The following is a 27,631-nucleotide window of genomic DNA, read 5'->3' as shown; positions in this document are numbered from 1 at the left end:
TCCTTCCCCCTACCCGCCCCCCTCCTCCTCCTGGAAATCACTGTGATGTCAGAGAAGCCTGACCCTCGGGTGGTGAATGCTGGGGGCGAACGTTGCGGACCCTGTGAGTGGCTCTCACTGGAAAACTGACCAAAGGCACAGCAGGAAGAAACTCGCCAAGTCCCATCCTTCTCTATTATCCTGTAATTTTTGGTTAAATTTTAATCATAAATATGTCTAGAAATAAAGAAGGGTTGGTTATACACGGAAGTTCCATGTAGCCAACCTCTAGCGGCAGTGATGAAAGGAGGAAGTAGAAAAGGATTTCTAAAAGATGGTTCACAACGAAAGGCCAAGTACTTTACATAGGTTTTCCTTAAAACAAGTTAATAGGAAATCATTACGTTTTCAATGTAAAGTTCTTGAATGACTCTAGAAAACAGAACTGACTCCAGGGCACAAACATTTTCTATACTAACAATAATTCTCCTAGCAATGGTGAACATGAATATAAATCTGTGCTCCAGGATGCGGTGTGCCACTACATCAACATAACGCTTGCCCTGTGAAAGGGGATTAACTAAGAGGCTCCCACCGCTACTGCCCTGAATGTGCCTCAGGGTCCGGACCACTGCTCAGAATCGAGGGGGCAACTTTTGTTACAGTTCAGAAAACTACACAGCCCACTGACAAACCAGCATGTGGAAGTTCCAGGTTTACTATCAGGTCACTGCAAATGGGCAGAGATAATTCAAACGCTAAGTTCTGACAAACGCCCCAGTCCTCTGGACATCCACCTGGAGACGCATTGCTGGTCCCGTGGGGTTAGCTATTCCTTGGTAACTCACATTATGGATGTTGGTGCAGGTCTCAGACATCGCTGTGGAGTGGGAAAGGAGGACAACCAATCACTTCACAGGCGGCCCTGAGGTGCAAGTCCTGGCTTTAAAACCTGCTTCATCCCGGGGGCGCCACGGAAAGTGCCGAGGAAGCCGCACCTCTGGAGTCCTCTGGCATCTCTGTTGGGGTGGACACAGGCGGCACCCCCGAATGTCAGTGCTCATCAAACATACACAGGCCAACGGCCACACAGGGCAGAGACAAGGTCCCCAGGCCCTAGAAGACGCCCCTGCTGAGGCCCCTGGGCCCTGGCAGGGGGCATGGTGAAGGCCTCGCAAGCACTACATCCAAGTGGTGATCTCTGGAAATAGCACACATTATCTCAAATTAACTCCCGGAGGCTCCAGACTCCTTTCCTATGGCACATGCGTGTGCGGCTTCTTGGAAGTGAGAGGGCGGCTCACTTGGCCCCCAGGGCGAGGAGGGCGAGGAGGGCAGCGGAGGCCAGAGAGCGCTGCATCCCCCTCTGGGAGTGGCTGAGGTCGGGGGCTGGTGCTACAGCCACCACCCCCAAGTATGCTGGTGGCTACCAGGACCTATTAGCATGCAGGCCCACAGGGCAACAGCCGTGCCCTCCAGGCTCGACGGGCTTTGGGGGTAGCAGGTGCAGGGTAATGATAAGTGAACCACCTTCCCGCTGTCTTCCGTTGGCATGCCTCCACCACAGGCCCCACGCAGACTTCTCCGGAGGCTGGGCCTGAGCTCTGCAGAGGGACCCCAGCCAGACTTGGCATGGGTAATGTGTGGTGAGGGCGGCAGGCACCAAGGACCCTTCCTCAGGGTCACGCTCCCGTGCTCAGCCCACAGTGAAGCCAGGGAAGACGTTCTGCAAAGTGTGCCATGGTCCAATTTCCTAGCTTTTTAGGACCAGGGTGGGCACCAGACACAGAGAATGACCATCCCAGATGGAATTTGAGGAGCTGAGAGCCTGGCATGCTGGGAGGGCTGCGGGGCGGTGTTTGCTGGGAGGGCTGCGGGCAGGCCCTCAGACACTTCGCCGGCCTCCCATACTTTGACTTCCCAAAGAAAGATGGTGAACTCCATCTTTTCAAAGGTCTTCCTGGTGAACCCTAGACCCCCCCGAAGGGGGACCCATCCCTTGACAAAAGCGCCCACCGCGAGGCCCTGGAGCACCAACCTCGTTGCGAGCCCCAGGGCCGGGCACAAGGCCCTGCATCCCGAGCTTACGGGATGCAGAAATGCAGCCAGTGAAAGGCGCTGTCATGGGGAGATGCTGGCGTCAGCATCGGAGGCCTCGCTCCTCTCTGTGTGCATTGTCTGCGGCCACCCAGAACAACAACATGCCATAAAGACTCTTTCATGTCCTCTCCCAAGGTTGCTCCCGGACTCCAGCAGCCTGGCAGGCTTGGACGTGGCGCGCATGGAACGGGAGTGGCGCCCGCTAGCTCTCACACCATCGAGAGCTCAACAGACTCTCTGGGAAGAAGGCGGCGGGTCTCTTTCTCAGGCTGTGTCTAGCACACGCCAGGCACCCTCTGCTGGGCCCAGGGGTGGTTCCACAGGACCGGCCCTGCCCGGTGGCAGAAGCACCTGTTGTGCCTCTCAGTGGCTCCTTCCGGATATCCCTGGCCTTCCACTGGCACGGCTGGATGTGGGGAGAGGGACGTGGCACAGGGAGGGGGACGCAGGGCACAGAGCTCAGCCCTCATCCCAGGTCCCTGCATGCTTCTCAGAGCCACTGACTGCTAGCAGGGGAGCTGGGCGTGATGTGTGAAGGAGGAGGGACAAATGAGGCTACATAGTGTTGGGCGTCTCCAAGGTCTGCCTTGGCACGGGAGACCTGCTCTGTGCCCTACCTTTCCCACGGGTTTCTTTTAAACCAAGGGCAGGCAGAGGAATTTTTAAATAAAGTATGAGCTCATAAGAAATACAGAAAAGTGCACTAACGATTAGTGAACACACTACAGATTATGAATCAATTACGAATGAATCCAAAAACAGTTCCTCTAACAGAGTTCTAGGATAGACTGGAGAAAATGCCACTATGTCTTTTAGTTATTGTCTTCTTTTACTATAAAATGAGAAGATTTTTGGCATCAATCTACCAGTTGAAAATATTGGATAATATTTGCAAAGTGAACTTCCTAGAAGAAAATCCCCTACCTATGAAACCTAATGTCATCACTATAATGAAGTATAACATTTTGTTTTATTTTCAGTCGAGGTCATAGGCCCTATATAGAAACAGACCAAATAAAAGTCTCTTTTTAAAGAGAAAAATTACAAAATAAATTTAATGATTTAAATTAGTGATTCTGTTGTTGCCGTTGCTATTTTACACCAAGACTGGAATAACAAGTGAGTGAGCCGAGCAGCACGGTTTAGCTCACATGCCCTCTGCAGGCCCCCACCGCCCTGACCTCCACCCTCAGGGAAGGGCATCCCCGTGGCCCTGAGGAGCTGGCAGAGAGGGCAGAGAGGCTGCCACTGGCCTGCCTCGCCATCCAGAGCACGCTGGGCACATGGTGAGAGCAGCGCCCCACTGGATCTGCATAAGGTCTGTCTGCACACTGGGTCCCAAGGTAAGATGAGAACCGGACAATGACTAATGTCCGCCCACGGCGGCAGGAGGACGCGGCTGCACTAACTTTAACCCACGGCGGCAGGAGGACGTGGCTGTGCTAACATTAACCCACGCGGCAGAAGGACGCGGCTGCGCTGACATTAACCCACGCGGCAGGTAGACGGGGCTGTGTGCATCTTTCCATCCATGCTGCTCTGGAGACGGTGCTGAGGGTCTGCAGGAGTGTCACTCTGAGCCAGGCTTTCTGGGGGTTAGAAGGGACCATCCCTGCCACCTGCCCTCTGGATGCACATTGTGCCCATGGTGCCACACCGAGTCCGCTCATGGCTGCGGGATGGGCCTAATCCTGAATGGTGCAGGGTTTTGGAGGGCTGCCCCGACTGAGGCTGATGGAGGAACATTGCCAGGCTGAGGAGTCGGCCGCCATCCTCTCAGTTTCTAGGAGCTCAGGCCTACCCATACATGGGGCTAACAACAGCTGCACAGTTGTCCCCGCCTGTCAGGCCTGATGGGAGCTGCCAGTGGACACAGGGGCCTGGCCTCTCCTGCCCACAGCCCCACAGTGCCCACTGTGCCCACGGCTGAGGGATCAGGGGCAGAGAGGCTCAACAAGGCAGCCGGTAATCAGATGAAGTCAGAACTTCACCTGGAGCCCGGCTGGAGCCAGAGCAGCCGGCGGGACTCAGAGGAGTCTGCGGGGCTGTGGGGAGCCATGACCAGGTGCGATGTTACCTATTGGCTGACAGCTGCCCCTCCTCCCAGGACGCAGTGCACACTAGAAAGAAGGATACCTGGGTGCCAGGAACGTCTGAGGTCTGGGCCTAGGCTTATGCTGCGGGGCAGGCTGGCCTCAGCCGCTCTTGCCGGCCGTCGTCTCCACTGAACAGTAGACACGGCCTTTGAGGCAGGTGCTGGGATCCTGCCTCCCAGGCAGTGGTGGGACCCTCCCTGGTACTCTTCTGAGAGCCGTGTTCTGGGAAGCCCGGCTCTCGGGGTGTCTCCTCGCGACGTGAGCCTCTCTCTGAGGACGGCTCCTTCTGGATGTCAGCGCCCCCCATGGCCATTCCCCTGCAGGCCCAGCTGGCACCTGACCATGTACCTGTCAGTGATTGGCAACGGGTTGTTAAAAACGGCCACCCGCCTCCGAAGACGCATCCATCACCGTCACTGTCAGAGAGGTGATGGACGACAGGTGTGGTGTGCGGTCGGGGCGTGCGGAGCCGGGCGCGCCTGGCGCTGCTGTCACTCTTTGTCACCACGGCCAGCTGAGCGCCCCAGCTGCCAGTTGCCACCGCGCGAGGCGTGCAACACACACCCTCTGCTCTGAACATCCCAGCAGCAGCCAGAGCCGCAGGCTGCATCACCGACTCGTGTGAGGATGCACAGCCCTCTTCGATGGCACACGACTGGCGTGTTTCACGTGTGTGGGTTTTAATTACAGCTTCCGTGGTGCCAGATCTGATTCCAGTATCGTTTTTTCAGTTCTGCTCTGTGAGCATGTCTGCATTAATCTGCATCTGAAACACAGGAGGCTGGGCATTCCCAGGAGACAGAGTCTCTTCACTTTGCACACAGAGCCTCTTTCACAGGCTGGTGTGGGGCAGGGCAGGACTCCCAGATCCGATCCCTGCAACCCTCCTGCCACCAAAAATCACAAGCAGGTCTCTACCTCGGGGTCTGAGAGCCTCCGGGGCCATCAGGCTGGTCCTCCTCCCAGAAGCCCTGTCCCTGGACTCACGGCAGGGCAAACTACCCTGTATTTAATCTGCTGTTGCCAGCCCGGCTCTGCCTGGCCTCCCATTGCTGTGGAGATGGATTTAATTAACCTCTGACGAGTCTTTCCAGCAAGCCTGCCACTGAGGGCGCCAAGGAGGCGCCATGAGCAGGCAGAGCAACACGGTCGGCAGTGAGAGCAAGGGGACGACTCCACCAGCTCGGGACCGAGGGGGCAAGGATGGGATGCTGCGGGTGGGAGCTTAGCAGTGAAACCAAAGCCAGGCCAGCCGTGGTTTCTGAGAGACCATTAAACTCACGTGTCCCTTTGCACCGACACCGCCCCAGGGCGCCCGTGCCACCGGGCACCAACACCCGGGCACCGCCGGCCCCCAGCCTCCAGCATTTCCAGAACACTCCATCAGGCAGGACGCTCTGCACTGTGAGAAACACGGCTTCCTGATGCGCTCTGGCTATGCACGACTCCGCCACTGTCCACGAACCTTCAGAACTGTGTCTGCGTACCCTGACCCTGGGCGCTCTGAAGACCACCCCAGAGGAGGGCACAGATGTCCCCACGAACCCGGGGTGGAGGCCAGGTGTGGCCTTTGCCGGCTCCCACGGAGCCAGACTGCAGGTGCCAACGTGGCCTCTGAACGTGGTGCCAAGACGGGGGGTTGTGGCGGGTGGGGAGGACCGGCCTGTGTGGAGCCCACAGGGCTTCACTCTAACCCATGCTGCTGTTTGAAAGAAAGGCTCCGAGGAAGGAAAGACAGGTGCCTGCTCCACATGGCTGGGGAGCAGGTAACACTTCTGAGGCCTCTGGGAGGCCCTGCCCACCTCTGTGTGGCCTCCTCTGAGGGGCTCACCACACAGCTGCTCTGCCAAGAGGGAGGGCAGAGCGGATTTCAAGGACTGACACCCACCCCATCCAGGCCCCAAAGCTAGCTCCACCTGAGGACCCTGCAAGACACTCCTGCTGGCCTTTGACTCCGACACGCCCTCTCCTTTAAAACGCAGATGCTTCTAGGAAGGCGGCAAGATGTGCACAGACACTTCGGGGGGAAATTGTTCCCAGGCAGATGGAGCAGAACTGAAGAGAGGTGGGGGACGCAGCCAGCAGGCAAACCCACTGCCCCAGGCGCTCCTGGTGCCTAAGGCCATGGTCTTGAGGGCAGGCAGTACACAGATCCTGGCACTGGGCCCACACAGCAAACACACAGGACACACCTGCTGGGCCAACGAGGCGCGCACAAGGCGGCCGACAGGGTGATGCTCACCCGCTCAGAGCCTCAGCCACCCACAGGCCTGTGTGAACAAGAGCCCACTCATCTGAGCAGCTGGAAACGCTACGAATCCGCGCTCTGCCGAGGCCACGCTGAGCGACTCCAGGCTCCAGTTCCTCCTGACACTTCCCAGCTGCAAAGGAACCGGAGGCCAGACCACAGTGCAAAAAATGAAAGTGGTGCGAGGAAAACAAGGCCCTGGACCACAGGGATTCCTCATCCACTTTTCATCTCAGAAAGGAGAAGCGCACAGCCTCAGGGAGCACCGAGATCACTGGGCAGTGATGGTGGCCACCTCGGGGTGTGGTCCTGCCAGGCCAGTCCAGCCCAGGGGTGAGGTTAGTCACTGCATCTACGTCACACGAGAGCATAGCCGGCATCTCAGGTGCATCCTCAGCGATGCGTCACTGGAGGCTGCCCGGGCGAATGGCACTGTGGGTGGCACGACCGAGCCTGAACCCTGACCAGAGGTACATGTGCAGCGCCGGTTCCCAGCCGCACTGAGCCTGGTGCCAGGCAGACATGAGAAAGAGGCACTGCCCGGGCCCTGGGACTGACTCACAGGTTCTGTGTGCTAAGGAGCTCCCAGGAGACTCGCAAGTCCGGGAGAGCCCAGCATCTGTGTGCTAAGGGGCTCCCAGGTGACTCACAGCTTTGGGAGAGCCCAAAGGATCTATCCTCTGTGGTGCTCCCAGGCACTCCTGTCAGTTCTTCATCAAAAAGCTTCATGTGGAAGGAAACTGGAATAGGGACATGCCACAGGGCCAAGTGGAGATCGAGACTGTTCACATGCAGAGGCCGACATCAGCCCATTCACACGCAGAGGGAGGTGGCATCAGCCCGTTCACACGCAGAGGGAGGCCGGCATCAGCATTTAGCACAGCCCAATCTGGTGCCGGCACGAGGGGTCCCCAAACACCTGCCCTCAATTCCTTGGTCCAAGACAGTCTCAAAGAAAATTCATGCAGAATTTTCTTTGGTTTCCACAAAATTTCTATGAAATGTTTTAGTCAGAAACCCTTTTTAAAAACCATGCCATGCCAACTAGCAGATTTTGATTTTCTGTAAGAGGTGCTTAGATGGTATTTTAAAATTCAATAATCTACCTAATTGGCACCTTAACTAATGCAGCTGCAATTAATCACCACCAACCAAAAAAACCTGGTCATTTTTCAGTGAGATTTATTTTTAGACAGGGCTTCAAATAAACGTTTTCTGTGCTGGCGTTCAGTCGGCCACGTGGTGGGAGAGTCCCTCCAGCACTGCCTGCTGTCCTGGGCTATACAGTGTGCCCCCAAATTCATGTCCACCCAGAGCCTCAGAATTGGGGCCTTGTTTGGAAATGGGGTCTCGCAGGTGCAACTAGTTAAGGATCTCAGGCTGCGACATCCTGGGTGAGCCCTAAGTCCATGGACTCATGTCCTGACAAGGAAAGGCCACATGAGGTTGAAGGCACAGGCAGGGGTGATGTGGCCACAAGCCTGGGCCACCTGGGCCACCTGTGGCTGGGCGAGGCAAGGAGGGGTCCCCCCTGGAGCCTCCAGGAGCAGCATGGCGCTAGGACACCTTGATTTTGGACGTCCAGGTTCCAGGACTGTGAGAGAATAGCCTGTGGTCCTCTGAGCCACCGCCGCAGGAATCTCCCCACACGAAGACAGGAGACTCCGTGCGTGGGAAGGCTCCACCTGGCATGCACATTCCACGTCCACTGAAGAGCAAACAGAAGACAGGCCGTGACCCTCCATGTCTGCAGCCCACAGGGAGCGACATGGCTACGTGGAGGTGCCATGCAGCACTGAGGGGCCGCAGGTGACCCTGGGGATACCGCCCCTGCCCTGGGCCTCAGGGTCCTCCCCGTGGTCAGTTCCGGGGTCCTGTGACTCCTCACAGCCTCCAGCGCTCAGAAAATCCCTGCGGCCATGGGATCCATATGCTCAGCTTCGGGCCAGTGACTGCACCAAGGGCTTAGCTCCTGTGAGCTGTGGAATTTTACACACAACTGATGACTGTGTTGACGATGCCAGGAGGGAAAAGCGGCCCTTATTCCAGAGGTGTGGCCTTCCCTTCACTAAACAGTTCTAGAAAAACTCTATACTATGCAGCATTTTCCCCTATTTTTCACCAGGCTCGCTTTACTTACGTAGTAAACTGTGTGCAAAACGTAATGAAAGACTTTTGTCAAGTGAACAGCCATGTATCCACAGTCTTAAAGAGCCACGTGGGCAGGAAAACCCTCCAAAAACTAATGCAAAGATCTTACACACTTACTGAGTAAACAGTCCAGTTTAAAACTACTCATTTTTCTTCCCATTCCTTTGCAAACGGCAGACAAACAATGCAGAAGAGTAAGACCCACGTCTGTCCGGGGTGAGGGCATTGTAAGCCAGGGCCTGGTAACTGCGTGGGCAGCCGCTGTCGTGGGCAGCGTCCTAGAGCCCAGAGACCAGGGTGGCCGGGCGTGTGAATGAGCCGTGGTGGGTGGAGGCCTCCCTGCTCCCAGGAACCTGCATCGCCACTGCCTGGGGTGCTGGGGGTTCCCCTGTGTGGCATCTACGTCTGTTGGGACATGGGGTCCGATTCTGGTGCTGCTTAGAAGGGACCTTTGCAGACGGAACCTGGATTTCCCACGAACGCCCCAGGCGTGCCTGGTGATAATCACAGAATCACAGAGCACACACGACTTTCCTTCTGCCAACTCAAGTGAACACCAAGTTCTGCACCGGAGGAAACCCTCACCGGGGAAACCCTCGCCAGAGTCCAGCTCCCTCCCAAGCTGATCGCGGGCCTGGAGAGCCCCCACTCCCAGCAGACGCACCAGAGCCTCAGCCACTGCCTCCTGTGCTCCCTTCCTTGGTCCCCTCCTCGTGTCCGACACCAACAAATGGCACCAGTGAAGAAGACCTGCTGCTGAAAACACCTGTGTCTGATATGGGGCAGGGATGCGGTCATTCCCAGGGGTGTCTGATACGGGACAGGGACGCGGTCACTCCCAGGGACGTCTGATACGCGGGGGGACGTGGTCACTCCCAGGGGCGTCTGATACGGAGGAGGGACGCGGTCACTCCCAGGGGCGTCTGATACGGGACAGGGACGTGGTCACTCCCAGGGGCATCTGATACACACGAGGGACACGGTCACTCCCAGGGACATCTGATACGGGACAGGGATGCGGTCACTCCCAGGGGCGTCTGATATGCAGGGGGAACGTGGTCACTCCTAGGGGCGTCTGATACATGGGGGGACGCGGTCCCTCCCAGGGGTATCTGATATGGAGGGGGGACGCGGTCACTCCCAGGGACGTCTGATACAGGGCAGGGACGTGGTCACTCCCAGGGACGTCTGATACAGGGCAGGGACGTGGTCACTCCCAGAGGTGTCTGATATTGAGGGGGGACACGGTCACTCCCAAGGGCGCCTGGTAAGTGGGAGGGGCGCCTGATATGTGGGAGGGGCGCGGTCACCTCCAGGGCCGCCTTCTCTGTTCTCTGACCTCTCACCTGGGGGAACCCAGGCCTGACTCTTCTCTGGGACTGTGCAGGGCTGACCACGCTATGCTGTCCCATATGAATGACCGTCATGTCTGCCGGACAGCATGGAGGAGACCCCACCCAGGACCCACCTCAGGGCTGTGGTTCCAAGAACGGGGATGCACTGGGAAGCAGCTGAGCCCAGGCTGGCTGGATGGCAAGTCCACGGGAATGTTCCTCCCCAGCGACAGCCCCTGCACTGGTTGAAAATCACCTGGTCTGTACTGTCCTGTGGAATAGCCACTAGTCATGCAGCTCTACCAGATCTTAATTAAAATGAAATGAAATGAAAAATTGGGTTCCTGGGCTGCCCTCAGTGCTCGTTAGCCACATGTCCTGGTGGCTGCTGTGGGGGCAGAGTGGGGGCAGCTTGTGGTCAGGCCCACAGGAGGACACGCCAATGCGGGTGGGACTTCAGGATGCCACCTGGGTCAGCCAGGCCCGCAGGAGCTCTGTCGGGTTCCTGCTTACTGTTCCTTTGAGAAATCCGTTTGGGGCATGCAGAGAATTTCCAGGAAGACCGCAATTTTCTTTCCCTTCCTGACTTACAGTCACCTCTGACGCTTAGACTGACAGGCAAGCCCCACATCCACTGTCTTAACAAGCCGCACGCAGGAGCTGCTCTTTCCACTCCCAGGACACCTCTCCACAGAGCTGAGTGGCTGGGGCTGCAGAGCGGCCACGGAGCCTGCAGACGGGGCGTGAGGGACGGATGTGAACTGTCCTACAGCAGGCGGCGGCGCCCCCTTCCGCACTGCCCACACGGCCCGGCCAGCATGTCCACCAGCCCACCCGGCTGTACTGGGTCTGACACCCAACTCGCCCACGCGGCCCTGGCAGGCAGGACACCAGCGTGACGGGGGTGGAGGCAGGCTGGTGGCAGTGACACACCCCATGGAGCCCAGAAGGGGCCTGGCCGGTCCAGAGCAGAGGGGCTGAGGCAAGACCAGGGGGCGGCGGGGAGGGCCCTGCAGGGGCTGAGGACAGGGCAGATGGACCCACGCTGCTGGGCTCCATCTAAAACCAGCCACTGTAGGGGACTGACAGGAAAAACAGCATTTCAAGCAACTCCTTGTCTGTTCCAGTTACTGTGGATGGAAAAGTGACAAAGAACGGAGACTCCTCAGTTCCTGGGGATGGGAGCCGGTGAGGCTTACGGTGGCGTGGGCGGCTCTCACACAGGTGTTCACTGGCCCTGGAGTGCTCCACCAGCCTCCCACAAAGCCGTGGCCTGGAGGTTCCTGAAGCTCTTTACTGACTCTCAGGAGAAAGTGGCCGTTTCTGCAAAACTGTTTATCACCAGTTCACAAAGTAAACAGCCCCTTAAGCACAGCCATTAGAACGCCCGTCCTTTGTAGTTTGATGTTGAAAGTTAAGCATGAAGGCTGCCGTGGAAGATCTCACTGGTTTGTCAGTGATGGGAATCTTGGAACTCTGGCTTCAGGCCAGTGCCCTCCCCAGCATGGCCCTCTGTGTGGGCCCCTCCAGCAGGGCGGAGGGCTCCTTTAGCGATGGCCTAACATGAACACGGAGGACGGAGCGCAGGTGGAGGCGAGCATGGTCTTGCTTCTTCCTGGGGAAAACATGGGCAGGTCCCAGACCTGAAACCGGAAGGTCCGGAGAGCCCACCGAGGCCTGGGAGGCAGCTCCCGCTCTGCACCCACCTCCCTGGCAGCGTCCAGGGCACCGGGGCCATCTAGACCTGGGTGGGAGCTACTGCCTGTGTGAAAGGAGCTCTTTAAGAAACAGGGCCGATCTTGGTGATCAGAAAACACTGCTGACAGTGACCCATGAGGGCTGAGGGCTGTGTGTGAAGGCGCTCAGGGTGGCCAGGGGAGCAGGCCAGGCAACTCAGGAGAAGATGAGGCAGACCCCAGCCGGCTCCCGAGGCCCCTGCACTGTCCTCCCACCATGCCGCCTCTCACGGTCACATCCACACGCAAACCCCGGTGAGGTACTTTCTGCCTTTTCTGCTCAGCAGAAAAAGGAAAGCTCTGCAGTCCGTCAAAGGAGTCGCCCAACGCCCCACAGGCCCCAGAGTCCAGGCCCCCCATGCCTGCAGAAACCAGAGCGGCCACGCAAGCCCCACAGGCCCCGGAGTCCAGGCTTCCCATTGCCCCCCATCTCTTGCAGTCACATAGCCCGGCCACTGGGCCCAGCAGCTGGCTCCCTTCACCAGGGAGGCTCCCATGGCTGTTCCAACGCATGCCTCACCACAGCTCTGACCTGGCCAGGACCAGCTGCCCTTTACCGTGACATTTGCTCTACCAGGAGGAAAAGGCCCTTTCCAAGCTCCCTGACCTTTCCCCAGTTGCTGGGCGCCTGGGATTGATCGGCTTGGTCTTTCACGGGTTCTGCTTGACTTTCATCCTGGCCACCCCCGGTCAGAGCGGGAAGTACTTATGTGCACTATGGACTCACTGGTTCTCAAGTAACAGATTAGAAATGAGCTCGCTCGGAGACATTCCAGAGCTGCGGGAAATGCCGCTTCTAGCCCTCTGTGGCTTGGCGGAGGTGGAGGAGAAGCCTCCAACAGGGCCCAGCCTCTGTGGTCCCCGGGCCTTGCTCCCATGTCCCAGACAGCATCGAATGCAGGGACATGGATTCTAGCAAGGATGGGCACAGCCCCCGCCCTCGAGCCCGTGCCCAGCCTGCAGGATGGCAGGTCAGAGACCTATCCATTTGAAAGCCTCTACGAGGAGAAAGGAAGTGCAGCAGCGGGAAGTAAAGGACTTTGGGAGCCCTGCTGGGGTGTGTGTGCTTTAACTACTCCATGCGCTCCAAGCCCACCGCACGCAGAGGCCCTGCCTTCCTCCTCCATAGCCCGATGAAGCAAGGCCTTGACCACGAGTCACTGAACGTGTAGGCACCACCACCAGCCAAATGTTGGCACACAGGCATGCGGTGGGGCCTCACGGCGAGGTGCTGCCAGCTCAACTCAACAGAGGATTTCAGGGGCACTCATTTCTGCCAACCACAGGGGACCTAGAATGGTCAAAACCAGCTCAGTATGTCTTTCAGAAACAATGTCCTGCCACCGTCGGAAGATGAATACGTGTGGTTGTTTGGAACTGGAGACTAAAATGGGAAGATAACAGCCTTGGGGACCGCCATATCCCCGTCCGTCCCGCCGTATCCCCGTCCGACTCACCACGGCCCCATCCGAATCACGGTGGCCCTGCGGTGGGCCGTCGGCTCATGCCCAGCACCTGGAGGAGCCACCAGGGAGGCTGAGGGCAGCAGGGTCCGGGCAGGTGGGCAGCAGGTGCTCCACCATTTCCCACAACCCCCTCTTCACAGCTGCCTGGGAAGTGGAATCCCAAGTCATGAAAACTGGGAAGGAGGACCCAGAGCACAGAGAAACGTCGGCCCTTGTGCTGAGCCTCGGGGCCCACCTTCTGCTGCTGGCACCTTGGTGCCCAAGCTGCTGGTCCTGGCCAGCCCAAGAGCACACCCGGGAGCACCCGGGACCCCTGAGTTCCCAGAGGTCAGGCGGGTCGACGACTCATTAACGGACAGAACGACAACTTTGCAGACAGAAAAGCACAATGTTTAAAACAGGCTCTGACAGTTCCTACGTGTGTTATGAGGAAAAATCGCTGAGATCAAGTTGGACCGTGTGAAGGAGCCTGACAGTCTGCAGAGGCTGCGGCTCTGTGGGCATCGAGGGGGCGGCACTGTGGCGGCACTGCAGCAGCTCCTCGGGTGCCGACAGCGGAAGCCACAGGGCACAGCCCCGCAGCGCTGCCACCCACCATCTGGCACAAGCTTGAGGGCCCGTTCACCTCGGATTCCAACACAGATCCCTCTGCCGACAGCAAAACGTGCTTCTTCATTGCAAGGTTTTGGCTTCAAAAGTGCATCCCAGGAGGTGACGGCATTGAAAGTGCCAGTAAGGGGCCACGCTCCTTCCACTGTTTTCCTCAACAGGAGCGAGGCAGGAGACCAGGGCGGGAGGGACGCCAGCACCTACCTCCACGACAGACTTGGAATCCAGCCGGAAGTTGAAATCGCCAAACACAAAGTAGGAAACCTTCTCAAATCGCTGATCGATGATTCTAGAAAGAAAAAGAGGACTTGTTACCAAGGTGGCTGAAGCTGGCCAGCACTCCCGCCCGGCCCCACGCCCCTCCACGCTCCCCGTCTGCACTCTCTCTGTCGCCTGCTCAAGGGGAAACTCGGTGGTTGCTTCTTTGTACCCCCAAAATTCAGCTCCGAGAACACCCCCAACACAGGTCCACTGAGCAGCGCTCGGCCCTCGTCAACACGGACACGCATGTGTTGCCAGCAACATCGAGAAAGAGGAAAGGCAGAGCCTCAGCCGCGTCCTCACCCACTGGGCCAGGGCAGCGTGAGAGCCTCACGCATGGAAAACCACAGCTGCCCCGAGAAGGGGAAAGGGCCGGACAGGATGCCTGAATAATCCACCAGAGACCGAATAATCCACCACAGAGCTCAGGAAAGGTGGGAGGGAGACGGACGGGAGGAGGGACAGACAGCGAGAGGGAGATGGACGGGGAGACCCGGGCAGGTGAACGGGCAGGAACCGAAGCCCCCCCGTCTCTTCTCAGACAGGGATGTCCCCTCAGACCTGTTTTGAAGGTTTACACATGATGCCCACGCAGACATTTCAAAGTGAGAGGGTAACAGTGGCTGCATATGTGTGTATAATTTTAGCCAGGTACAGCTTTCCTCAAGAAAAATTCTTCCTCATATTTTAAATCAATCACAATTCATTTCCGAAAGGCTTCTCTACTGTGGCTTCCTAACTTACAGACACAAGCCTGTAAAAAGATCTCAGAAACTGCCAGCTCACTCAAACCCCAAATCTCCCCTCCGCAACTCCAGTCAGTAATGCCGTGAACTGCTTGCTTTTGAGGTGAGCCAGGCACTCGACCCTCCTGGTGTGAAAGCAACACGAGAACCTTCGCAATGTGGCCTTGGCCACCAGGACCATCAGAGGAACAGAAACGTGTGATCTGTAGACAAAAAAAGGAAATACTCTGGTTGCCAAGTTTCTTAATTTCACAGCCCAGAGCCAGGTAGGGCTGCCCGGGCAGGCGGCAGGCAGCACCGACGCTGCCGTTCAAGCATACTGCATTTGGAGGTGGGTCATCATTTTTTTCCCAAATAAACTCAGGTTATCAGCCAGGCGAAAGTGGGAGCTTCCAATCAGGTTAACTGCAGGTGTGCACTGCCGTCCAAAGGAGGGGAGTGCCAGCCCAGGTAGGTCACTGCTGGGAGCACTGTGCCCTCCTGGAGCTGGGGACAGGGTCATGAGGGGCACGGGAGGGCCCACTGGGACAAGACCGGGAAGCACGGGGCCCGACCAATCACTAAGTCAGCCTTTTCCAGCTTGATCCATCCGCTTGAGAAGTAGAAGAATCCACAAGTGAACAGACGGTCTCTCGCTTCCCAGTTCTTACGTGGTCCTGTTCTGCATTGCCCGGCCGCTGCTGCTGACACCTCCATCCTCGGGTTGAAGAGCCAAGTGGCCGTGAGGCGCCAGCTGGGGCCACCGCTGGCCGCGGACCCACCCTGCACCCTCCAGGGCCTTTAGGCCCGAGCGAGGGATGACAGAGCATCTGTGCAGGTCACACTTTCATGACTGAGTGCAGGTGGAATCAACACCACTTTATTTCAGTTTTGGCTACGTAGCGTGGGAGTTCATTTCTGTCTTAACTTGCACACCCTCAATATTTTTAAATCTACATATCGAAATTTGCATTTTCTCCTGATTTCACCTGTTCACAGCCTGCTGTTCTCTTTGGTTCCTGGCCTTTTCTCTTTGAATTCCAGGGGTCTCCCCGTGAGTTCTGGAGAGTAACCCCCGTCTGCGGAGAGTAACCTGCGTCTGCGGAGAGTAACCCCCGTCTGCGGTGAACACGGCATGCGCTCCTGGCATCCTGGGATCGGCCTTTCCGTTTTGCCCGTGGTGGCTTCTGTCAGGCAGAAGTTTTAATTTCCATATAGTCACATGTATCAGTTTCCCCTGTGGCTGAGATGCCTGCCCCAGCCCCCACACGGGCAAGCAGGCCCCACCTTCATCTTTCTGGCAGAGTTTTAAGGGTTATCCTTTAATCCATGCGGAATTACAGTGTAGAGCAGGGATCTAAGTTTATCAATTTCCCAAGTGGACGGTCAATTGATCGGCACCACTTATTCAACGTGCCCTGTCTTCCCACCAAGTCTGTATCACGACACAACATTCCCAGCGGGTCTTTTTGAGACAATCTATTCTTTTCTGCAGATCTTTTCGTAAAATCAATTCCTGCATGCTTTTAATTAATACAACTTTTTCTAGGGAAGTCCTTCTTGTTGACAGTTCTTTCAAAAATGGTCCCAGCTATTTCATGCTCCTCTTGCCTGTTAATTGCTAGAGCTTGGCTTGGCAAAGCCCACAAAAAGCTTGTTTATCTTTTTAATTGGAATGCCTTCCATTTTACGTTAAGTCTCAGTTGTAACAAATTTCATCTATTCTAGTGTGATTTGCTTAAACGAGCCCCAAGCTCTGCCCGGGAGAAAGGGAAGCGCTTCCTGTGTCCCATGAGCACAGAAAGCTGGGCGGGTGCGTGGAGGAAGACAGAGGGCCCTGAGCTCTAAGTCCCCAGGAGAGCGGCAGCCCGGGGCATGGAGGCTCCCGAGGGAGGGCGGCAATGCCCACAGGCCAGCGGGCAGGATGCAGCCAGCCAAGCCCAGGTGTAGGCGAGACCACAAGATACCAAGCCGTCCCCACACGGTGAAGCATCTGGGCCGCTGTCGTAGGCGAGGACGTGGCCGCACTCAGCTAAACGCACAGCAGAACCCTGACGGAACAAACCTGACTAAGTTCCCCAGTGCGGAGAGAGAGGAAACGCGGCCTCCTGGGCTGGCCCTGACTCCACTGACCGAGTTTTCTCTCTCAGGACTCTGGAGTGCTGCCCTCACAGGAGGCCCTGCCCAGGCCTGGCTGCTCCTGCTTCCCAAGAAAGCCGCCGGGCGACGCATCGCGTGGGCCTGCAACGCCCTGGAGACACAGCGTCATCGTCCTGTCTGGAATCCTGCAGGATCGTCATTAAAACCCTAAACTGGACCACACTTCCTCACCCTGCTCTGCTGACAGAACAGCCTGAGCCCATTAATAATCGCAGCTGCCTCTAAAGGGCGCACGGTGGCCGCAAGACGAAGGGGCTGTCATGGCCGAGGCAATCACCTGAGTACCAGCCCCGCTGCCCTCCCAGAGCTCACTTTCAATTTCAATATAGTGCCATTTGGAGCAGGAGAAAAAAAAAGAGTTGTTCTAAAATTAATTACCTTGTCAGTAGCTATTATGATTAAAACGTAGGCCCACATCAATATCATGTGCCTAATTCAAAAAGAGAATTACAAGAAGAGCCATAAAAATCAATTTTTTAGGCCTTGAAAATGGTGTCTCTCTCTGTTTTGACAAGTGGTCTCATTACACGACGGAGGCACTGGGAGGAGGGGCTGCCTCATCGTCCCAGCAGCTGCCCACCGCGAGGGCGTGGGGGGCTTGTCCGCGGTCTCCAGGACAACTGCGACCTCACGACGCCGCAGAGTAAAGACGTCGGGAGAGTCCCGGGTTGAACGTTCCGAAACACGTTTCCAACAGCAGGCGCTTCCCTAACACAGCAGTGGGAACCTGGCGCGAGGCTGCCGGGGCCTGGAACACTGTGGGAGACCCCATGGTGACAGGGAGGCGGTGGGACAGCGTCATCGGCGGTCCCACTGGGGCCCTAAAAAATATCAGCCTTGCATGGGGCAAGTTTTTTTTTCCGTGGAGCTAGTGCAGTGTGGGAAGAAAACTGGCCACAAGACACTCATCCTGTCTCCTCCAGGACACCTAACGTGCTAGGAGTTGGTTTTTTCTTTCTTTCCTTTTTCTTTTTTAACCACTGAAAGCAATGGTAGCTGAAACCTTTGGTGCTGTACTTTTAAAGGCCTAGGTTGTGTACAATTGGGAATCTATTAAAGTTGGTTTGTTTCTCTGCTATGGTAGAGACCACATTCTCTGATCAAACAACTTTACGTAAGCAAAAACATCAACAATATAAAATTACTAAAACTACTGAGAATATTTTAGAGTTACTTAATCGCTTAAAAGTTTCTCTTAATAATCATAAACATCTCATTGCATGGTTCACCGCAGATGTATTTAAGCCACTTTAAACAAACTCATCCCCCCAAAATAAACACACCAGCCTGTTTATTTTTACTTTCCTAGAAACTGCTGGACTATTTTGCCTGACTTCACTTTTTACTCCACCCACTGTAAGCTCTGCCCGAGGCCTCAAGCCCTCAGGGTGAATCTCCCAGCACCACAGAACCCGGCAAGACGGCTGCCTATGGCACACCCAGGCAGAACCCAGGTACCACAGAATCTGCAAGACAGCCGTCTAAGGCGCCCCCAGGCAGAACCCAGGCAGATGGCTGGACGTGCTGAAGCAGCAGGGTCAGCCTCAGGGCTGGCAGAGCCCCCAGAGTGCCTGAGGCGGCCTGGTTGCTCACTGGGTGGAGTCGCAGCAACCACTGCCCTTGGGGAAGCTCCTTGACAACCCACTGATCCCCAGTGCTGCACCCAAAGGCCCCCGACTTCCCCACCCAGTAAGTCCCAGCCTCAGAGACCCAACCCTTTAGCGGCCAGCACCTGAGGTCACAGGGTGGGGGAGGGAGGCAGGGCCCTGATGTAAGAGGAAGGGCATCCTTGTAAAAGAGGAAGACACCAGAAGCTCTCCCTCCCTCCCTCCCTCCCCCACAAGAGGACGCAGTGAGAAGGCAGCTGTCTACAAGCCGTCACCAGAACTCGGATCTCAGACTGAGAACTAAGGTGGGCTGTGAAGCCCTGCCACAGAGTTGTGTCGCAGCGGGTGGGGCTGAGACGGGCCCCGGGCCTCAGTCTCAGGGCTGGGGGCATCCTGGGCCCCAGCGGCATGTGCCTCCTCAGTGTCTGGCACCTTTTAAAGCCCACACTCCCTTCGATGGGTCCATCCCCACATCAAGTGCTCTTGGGCGGGGTTGTGCGGGGAGCCCCGTGCAGGGCGGCAGGAGGGCTGTGCTGGGCTTTCCCTCGGCAGCCACCGCTCTCACACTCTCCACACGGAGCATCGCCGTTTTACTTTTCTCTTTCTCACTCTGAGACCCACCCTCTCAAACTCTGCTCGGACATCGCCATAAACCACCAAAACGTGCGGCACAGAAGTGCTTCAACCTCCAGGACCCCCACTCCTCCCCAGTCAGCAGAAAACACACCACCAAGTGCTGAGATGCCAGTGGTGACGCTGGGGTTCAGGGTGTGGAAAGGACCAGCGGGAGTGGAGACACACGGCCCCCGCGGCCCAGCACAGGCATCGTCCTGTCTGCCACCGAAGGGCCGGAAACCACCCAAATGCTCTCCAGACAGCCGGCAGCGAGTCCCATGACCGAGCACCATGGCTGGAGGTCGTGGAGATGTCCGGCAGACTCCGTTCACATGATGCTGAACACGTTGGTCATAGGCACTGACATGTGTAAAGACATAAACCACACACACATGTCACAGCAATGTTGACGCTTGTCTCCATGCTGGCACATAATAAAAGTGCTGAAACATCCGTCCCTGTGTCACAAGAGGCCAGAAAGCTGCAAAGGAGTGATGGGTGCTGAATTCAGGCTGATGCTGGGGGCCAGGGTGGGGTTCAGGACGGAGGACGGGGCACCTGCGGGTCCACATGGTTTGTTTCTTAAGGAAAGGAAACATGCGGAGAACATGCAGGGTGCGTGGCTGGGTGCAGGTGTTGCCCCTGCATAGCGGCACCGCCTTTCTTGGCGCTTGACTCTGTGTTCAACAAAATAAAGATCGCAGCCCACGGCTCAACTAAGGCACAGGCGTAAGGAGCCCCTCCTGCCGGGCAGCAGCTGGACAGACCACGCCCTGGAGAGGCTAACGTGGGACAGAGGCAGCGGGCTTCACAGCAACGGAAAGGCAGAGGGCACGGGCTTGTGCTGCCAGGAGTCCCGGGCATGTGGAGGGACACCACAGGGTGCCTGGTGGGCTCCGCAGACCCATGACCTCGGCCACCCTGAGGTCTCCAAATCCAAGAGAGCCTGATCAGGACGTGCCCACGACCAGCAAGAACCTGTGAGCTCTTCTCCGAGGCCAGCGGGAGTGTGAGGAGCACGAGAGCCAACCCTGTGGCCAGGAGCACTCAGGGTGACCCAGATCTTTAGTGCCGAGTTTGCCTTTGCCTGGAGACGCAGCAGCTTTTCTTTACTGGCTGCACAGCAAGGCAAGTTCTGGGAACGTCTAAAGAGAAACATTTAGGTTGGGGGCTCTTTGAGCGGCTGACAGCTAACTGATGGCCCTCCATAAAGCCACAAAGCGGGGCTGGGGGCGCGGGCATCACATCGCCTCTCCCTGGGAAACTAATTGCTTGGAATTGTTCAGAAGAACATTATTTTTCTGGCAATCATTTCCTTTGAATGCCCAAAATGAGCATGAAACAACTCTTTAGACTGGACATAAAAGTTAAATGTCCCAATGTTGATCAAATTAACTTCAGCGCCATGACAATGGACTGTATTTGTGAGAAAATAATGGGGGGACAAAGGGGTGCTTTATGCCGAGATTTCACAGTTGTAATGTAAAATGTTTCTGTTGAACTAGGCCAGGCCACATTTCAGAGGGGAGACAAAGAGTCCTGTCACTTATGGGAAAATCTCCTTCCCAGCTGAAAGCTCAGGAAGGTTTCAAGACGCATCAGTGGATGGTGCCTAGGAAGGCTGGCGTGCACCTCTGGCTCCGCCCCCAGATGCCCCCCAAGGGGCATGACCTCTGTGTCCAGGAGAGGGACCGGGGCTGCCCCCAACATGGGCTGAGTGCTCAGTGCCTCCCAGAGCCACACAAGGGTGTGCACGGCCCGGCCTCGCCCAGGGTCCAGGACCCCAGACTGGCACAGATGCCGCCAACACCTGCCCAGAGCCTGGTACTCTTCACTCATTTGGGATTTGTCTTCTTTTTAACTTCTCATAACAAGAGGTTGACAGCAACAATTTCAAAAATCACACACAAAAAAGTAAAGGTTGGCATCTGTGATAAGAAGTCCGGCAGAGCCCTGACCGGCAGCCCTGTGACGGGTGTGGGGGTGGCAGGCACCCCGCAGCACTCGCCTGGGGCTGCTTCTGAAGACTTGAACGCGGAGTTTGTCTCTCAGTTGTTTTACAATCATCTTCCTACTCTGGAATGATTTTAGGTTTAGAGGAATGGTGTGAAGGTCCTACTGGTGCCTCTGGGTTTTAACGCGGCCGGCACCCTCCTCCAGGGCTGGGAACCACCCTCCCTCCTGGGCCTGGCGCTGCAGGCCCCGCAGCTGATAGGGACACGGACCTGGGAAGCCGCGCCGCGCCGGGAGATTAAACCAGGAAGAGGCTGCAGGAGCCTCCTCGCTGTCTCCCTGCGGGGCAGACAATGTGCGCCCGGTTCCCAACGCCCTGAATGGGGCCCCGTTGGTGGCAGCGTCCATTCAGAGGCTGCGCGGCATTGTCCTGCCCGATCCGCACAGCAGAATGCGGTCTGCTGGTGGCTGCCAAGAGGTTAGCAGCAGCGGTGAAAGGGCGGCCCATTGTTCCCGACTCCGACAGAGCCTCCCTTTGTGCTGCGCGGCCCGCCCCACGCCGCGGAGGTCCGGATCTGCGGCTGGCTGAGCGCGCCACAGGAGCCATTCATGGGAATGCAGAGACGCAGAAAAGTGGCCCAAAAGCCCAAAGGCTGCTTTCTTGAGGCCGCGGAGCCATGGCAGCAAGGGGCGATGACACATTTTAATGCCGTGCCATGCTGACAACCTAACCGCTGTCACCAAGACCCAACAGCAGACACGGCAGGGCCCTCCCTGCTCCGGGGCTCCGTGGGAGGTCCCCGAGACGCTTGGGGCCTGGAAGCTGAGGGCTGATCAGGCAGGAAGAACCGCGCCGCTCCTGTGGGTGAGGCCCTTCTCCCTGGGCGACTGATATGCTGTCCAGGGAGGGCGCCCAGGGCACAGGCGGTCATCAGTCACTTTGTGGCTGACAAAGCTGCAGGCCCCCATCCCCCACCTGTGCCGCTTCCCCACAGTGGGCGGTCGAGAGCACAGTCCCCGGGCTCAGACCTGTCCCTGCCTCGGTATCAGTGCCAGCTCCAGAGATACCCGGGAGGCCGGACCAGTCCCCTGCAGAGGGCGTGGCCGTGCACAGGGCGGAGGGCCAGCCTCAGAACGTGGCCACGAGCACAGCAGCGCCCAGGCCCCGCATTTGCCACCCCTCTTCCGCGACCAGGCTAGTGGCAGGGAACCAGGGCTCCAACACTCTGGAGACAGAGGTCAGGGGCGGTCAGAGGGGATAAGGGGCCACGACTTAGGGCCCTCAGCAGGGGCCAGATGCAGAGGAGAACCAAGGTCATATACCTGCTAATAACAGCACAGGGATGGGGGCCCACCCTAGGATCCTTGTGCAGAGCGCTGTGGGGAACCTGGGAGGATCGTGAAGGCAGCAGGCAAGGAGCCACGCAGGTCACACTCACCACAGCAGCAGACGGAGCCAGCGCTCAGGAGGGGCCCCACCAGCTCCAGCTTCTCCTGGAGCAGCACCCACTGGAGAATCCAGCCTTCCACCCCTTCCTCAGGATGCACAGTGCTGAGCTATGACAGGTACACACTTACGTGTACACGCACCTACACCTGTGCACATCCACACATGTGCACACACCCACACCCGCATGCACTCCACACACCCACAACCTGCATGCACACATACCCACACGTACCTGCACACATATCCACACCCAGGTGCACATGCTCCCCCCACATATACACACCTTTACACACACCCACATGCACACACACGCATACACCCTAGCACACATGCATCCACACAGATCCGCATGCACCCACATGCCCACACCCATGCATGCACACACCCACACACATGCACACACTGAGGCACATGCACACCCACACACACATACACATCCACACATGTACCCCCAAACACACAAGTGTACACATATGCACCCACACATGAGCCCCCACACATGCATGCACACATGCATCAGTGCACCCCTGCACACATGCACACACCCAAATACGCAGATACATGCACCTACACACACACCCACACACAGCCACACAAGACACATGCACATACGCACATGAAGCCACACCCACACTCACATGCACCCACACCCGCACTCACATGCACCCACACACGCATACACCTGCACTCACGTGCACCCACATACACCCGCACTCACATGCACCCACACACGCATACACCTGCATATGCCTGCACTCACATGCCCCCACACCCACATACACCTGCATACACCCGTACTCACATGCACCCACACTTACACCCATACTCACATGCATCCACACACGCATACACCCACACTCACACCTGTACTCACATGCACCCACACAAGTGGACTCACATGTGCCCACGTATGCACACAAAATGCAACCACCACACCCCTGCAAGCATGCACATACCCAGACATGTTCTCACACATATCCACACCACACATGCACCCACACCCGCATACACCCGCACTCACATGCACCCACACCCGCATACACCCGCACTCACATGCACCCACACCCGCATACACCCGCACTCACATGCACCCACACCCGCATACACCTGCACTCACATGCACCCACACCTGCATACACCCACACTCACATGCATCCACACATGCATACACCCACACTCACTCACACCCTTACATGCACCCACACAAGTGCACTCACATGTGCCCACGTGTGCACACACAATGCAACCCACACCCCTGCAAGCGTGCACACACCCAAACAGACATGTACCCACACACATATCCACACCACACATACCCACACGTGTGCGCACACATATATATGCACTCATGCACCCACACATGCACACACCAGCATCCACAAATGCACACACACACACACGAACACATACATGTGCAGATGCATGCACACCCACCCCCACAAACCCCCACAAATGTGCATACACTCACATGCATGTACATGTATGCAGACACACAAAATCATACACATGCATAATTGCATGCACACAAGGTGTGTACACTCAGGCATGCACGCAAGCACAGGCACACACATGCTAACTGAACACTATCCTTAAAAGGCGCTGTTAGGAGGCAGGGACCTGCTGGCTGCTGTTCTCCTTCATGACCCCACCTGCCTTAGGGACCCCTCAGGACACGGGGCTTGCTTGGGTAGAAATGTACTCCGCACAGTCCCCAGGGGATGCCTCTCACAGGACTCTCCCACTCCTGCTCTTGAGAATCTGATGGCGCTGGCCACACACCAAACATGACTCAGGGGCAGGGGCCCCACCCACGTCCCCCTTCACACGGACTGCTCCTCCCACTGTCTTCCCCAGGAAGCCTCCCAAAGGCTCAGAGGGTACTAGGCCCTGCCCAGCCTCCTCCCTCTCCGGGTCCAGACCTCAGTGCCCCCCAATTCCTGCCTCTGCCTGTGCAGCCCCAGGCAGCTGTGAGTGCCCCAGGAATGGTGGTGGCCCGGGAATGACTCAGTCCTTCTGCTCGGCACAAGCCCAGGGTGAGGCAGGTGTGGGTGGGAGGGGCTGCCCCAGGAACAGAAGGTCGGGGTCTGAGGAGGCCAGCTGCTGGAAGGCCGGCGAGGTGCAGGGAAGCTCCAGGCCCTTGCACGCTTACTCGGGAGTGCAACTTGGCATTCTGCACGCACGGGAGCCGGGCAGGGGCTCAGGTCAGGGGCCCTCTGGGGAGCAGAATGGGGTTCAGGTGGAAATCAGGGACCACCCTGGGGTGACGAACACAGGCCTGAGACCAGAACTGCTGGTCTGAGGTCTGGTCTCAGGCCTGGGTTCGTCACTGATGCAAGCCCAAGCTGATGGAGCACTGTCTTGTCAACCATGGGGATGCTGGCAGGAAAGGTTTCCATATGGGCCTAACTGGAACGGGCAGAGAACAAACCCAGGCCGCCTGGCTGTGGGGTCTGAGCTTCAGCAAAAGGCCCAGCGGTAGATGGGGAGGGACACGGGTACCAAGATCAGACACATCCCACCAATGGGGGTCCCCTGCTTCCCAGTGACAGCCGTCATCTCCACAGCATCACCGGTGGAGCAGCCTGGAGCACTGGGGGGCAGGGGCCCAGGCGCAGGTGGAGGTGGCCCCCACGCTCCCACTGACTCTTCAGTGTCCTATTCACCTCCCACCACAGCACCCCACGGCACTGTTTTCTCATCTTCCCCACAAAAAAGTCAGAGAGAAAGTGAAGCCATCCCCATCCAAGTCCATGGTGAGGGTGCAGCTCCAGCCTGTGGACAGGGCTTGGGGGCTCTGCCACCTCCATGGGGCGACTCCAGCAAGGGCCATCAGCAAATCAGCAAACACAGAGCAGAGTGTGTCTCCCAGAGCGGGCACAGCCTTTCCCAGTGGCCAATAGGGGTGGGTGGACACGCCGACCTGCCCACCCACCCACCCACCTGTCCACCCACACTTACCTCCCCACCCATACCTATACCTGCCCAGCACACCTACCTGCCCACTCACACCTGCCTGCCCAGCACACCTGCCTGCCCACCCACACCTACCTCTCCATTCACACCAACCTGCCCACCCCACCTACCTGTCCACCCACGCCGACCTGCCCAGCACACCTACCTGCTGGCCCACACCTACCTGTCCAGCACGTAGCCCAGTGCCTTGTGCCGGATTCCCGAGTACACGGAAGGGCTTGTTTCCCAGGCGACCAGATTGGAAGCATCATGGAAAAGATGGATATTCACCAAGTCAAAGGCACTACAACCAAAAGAGAAAAGGACACGTCACGAAGGGCCGGAGCCTCCGGGCCACACTTCGTTCTCCCAGGAGCCCCGGGAGAGTGAGACCTGCACCGGCCCCCCCCCGTGCGGAGCCACCCGAGGCCGGGCACCTGTCCGCCCACCTGTCTTCCGACAAGGCCAGTGGACAGGAAACCTCCAGTGAAGTCTGAATACGTCTTTACAAATGCAGTTACTCTGGGCAACTAAAAAGTGAGCTACTTTTCTTTAAAGAGAAAAACTTACAGGTGACTCTGGAAACTCTCCCTGATGGCTAAGAGGAAGGGCCACCCCTCAGCCTCAGCTGCCCAGGGCTGCCGCTGCACCCATCAGGGACCCTGCAAGGCAGGGTGGAGGGCACAGGGACAGGCAAGAACAGAGCCTCATTTCACTCCCAAAGGGAAGCCCCGTGGGAAGCCCCGTCGGCCGGCTATTGGCCTCCAGGCACGTGGACTTGGCAGGGCCTGATCAAGGCCTGGGCCTCCGTCACACTGCAGGAGGCCCTCAGCACCTTCAGCTGGCAAGGACGTGTCCCCTCACCAGGGAAGGTCAGTGCAGGGCTCGGCACGGTCTGGACGCTGTCCCACAAAGCCCTCACTGCCCACATGTCCTCCACAGGCTCCAAGACCCAGCCCTGTCTCCCTACCAGGAGGCGCCAGGAATGAGCGTGTGCAGGCGGCCTTGCCCTCCTCCAGCCTGTGGTCCAGCTGCCACAGTGACCCCAGTGACGCTGCCTGGTGAACGTGCCCCGTGTGCCCCCACACCGTGCCAAGACTGTTCCCTGTGACCAAAAGCAAAGGGCGGCCTGGCAGCCCGCACTGCCTGGGGTAGGCACAGGACCACGGCTCCTTCTTAGCAACCTCTGTCCTCCCCCTCCCTCCTCTTCCTTTTTCTCTCCCCTCCTTCCTCCTTCCTCCTCTCCTCCCCCTCCCCATTCTCCTCTCCTACCCTTCTCTCTCACTCTTCCCCCACCTCCTTCTTTTCCCCCTCCCTCTCCCCTTCTTTCCTCCTCCTCCTTCCCCCTCCCCTCTCCCCAACCTCCCCCTGCCTCCCTCCATCCCCCTCACTCTCTGGACACTTGCTCCTGCTGGGGATGTCCTGCCCTGAGCAGCCCTAGGGAGAGGCCCGAGGGGAAGGGGCAGAAACCCACAGCCCCAGTGGGCTTGGAGATGGGTCCTCTGGAAGCCCCAGGGTGACCAGGGCCAGAGCCCCAGAAAAGCCACTCCTGGGTCCTGAGACGCTCACAGCCATGACCTCGTACGTTTTTTTTTGAGACGGAATCTCACTCTGTCACCCGGGCTGGAGTGCAGTGGCGCGATCTCCACTCACTACAAGCTCCGCCTCCCGAGTTCACACCATCCTCCTGCCTCAGCCTCCCGTGTAGCTGGGACTACAGACGCCCGCCACCGCGCCCGGCTAATTTTTGTGTTTTTTAGTAGAGACGGGGTTTCACCGTGTTAGCCAGGATGGTCTGGATCTCCTGACCTCGTGATCCGCCCGTCTCGGCCTCCCAAAGTGCTGGGATTACAGGTGTGAGCCACCGCGCCCGGCCTCATATGTGTTTTTTAAAGCTTCTAAGTTTAGGCTGATCTGTTACACAGCAGCAGATAATCAGGCAGTGAAGTTTTGGAAAATCCATGAGAGGAAGATAAAGACAGTATTCAAGTGAGATGTGGTGGCTGGAGGGACAGGCTGGGGAGCCGCCTGGAAGCCGCCTTAGGAAAAAGGTAACAGGCTTCTGTTTCTTATATCATGCAGAAAAGTGGGGCGGCGCCATCGAGGACATCTCCGCCACAGAAAGGCCAGGCCGGGGATACGCGGATGAGACACAGGCTCCGCGCCATCGAGGACATCTCCGCCACAGA

The 27,631-nt window shown here is 57.5% G+C and overlaps 1 protein-coding gene across 1 annotated transcript in view; it reads right to left on the bottom strand.

The window, feature by feature from the left end:
* The window catches only part of INPP5A (inositol polyphosphate-5-phosphatase, 40kDa), a 128,354-nt gene that overhangs the window by 37,867 nt on the left and 62,856 nt on the right, over positions 1-27,631 (bottom strand). Inside the window, exons 6-7 of the mRNA XM_011941971.1 lie at positions 25,627-25,746; positions 13,924-14,008 (exon numbers count right to left, since the gene is read on the bottom strand). Of these exons, the coding sequence (XP_011797361.1) occupies positions 13,924-14,008; positions 25,627-25,746 (205 nt within the window). The remainder of the gene's footprint in view (positions 1-13,923; positions 14,009-25,626; positions 25,747-27,631) is intronic.

This window comes from Colobus angolensis, unplaced genomic scaffold (genome assembly GCF_000951035.1).
Source record: "Colobus angolensis palliatus isolate OR3802 unplaced genomic scaffold, Cang.pa_1.0 Scaffold204, whole genome shotgun sequence".
NCBI classification, from domain to species: Eukaryota; Metazoa; Chordata; class Mammalia; order Primates; family Cercopithecidae; genus Colobus; species Colobus angolensis.
The sequence above is the reverse complement of the archived record's forward strand: the minus strand, read 5'-3'. Positions and strand labels throughout refer to the sequence as shown.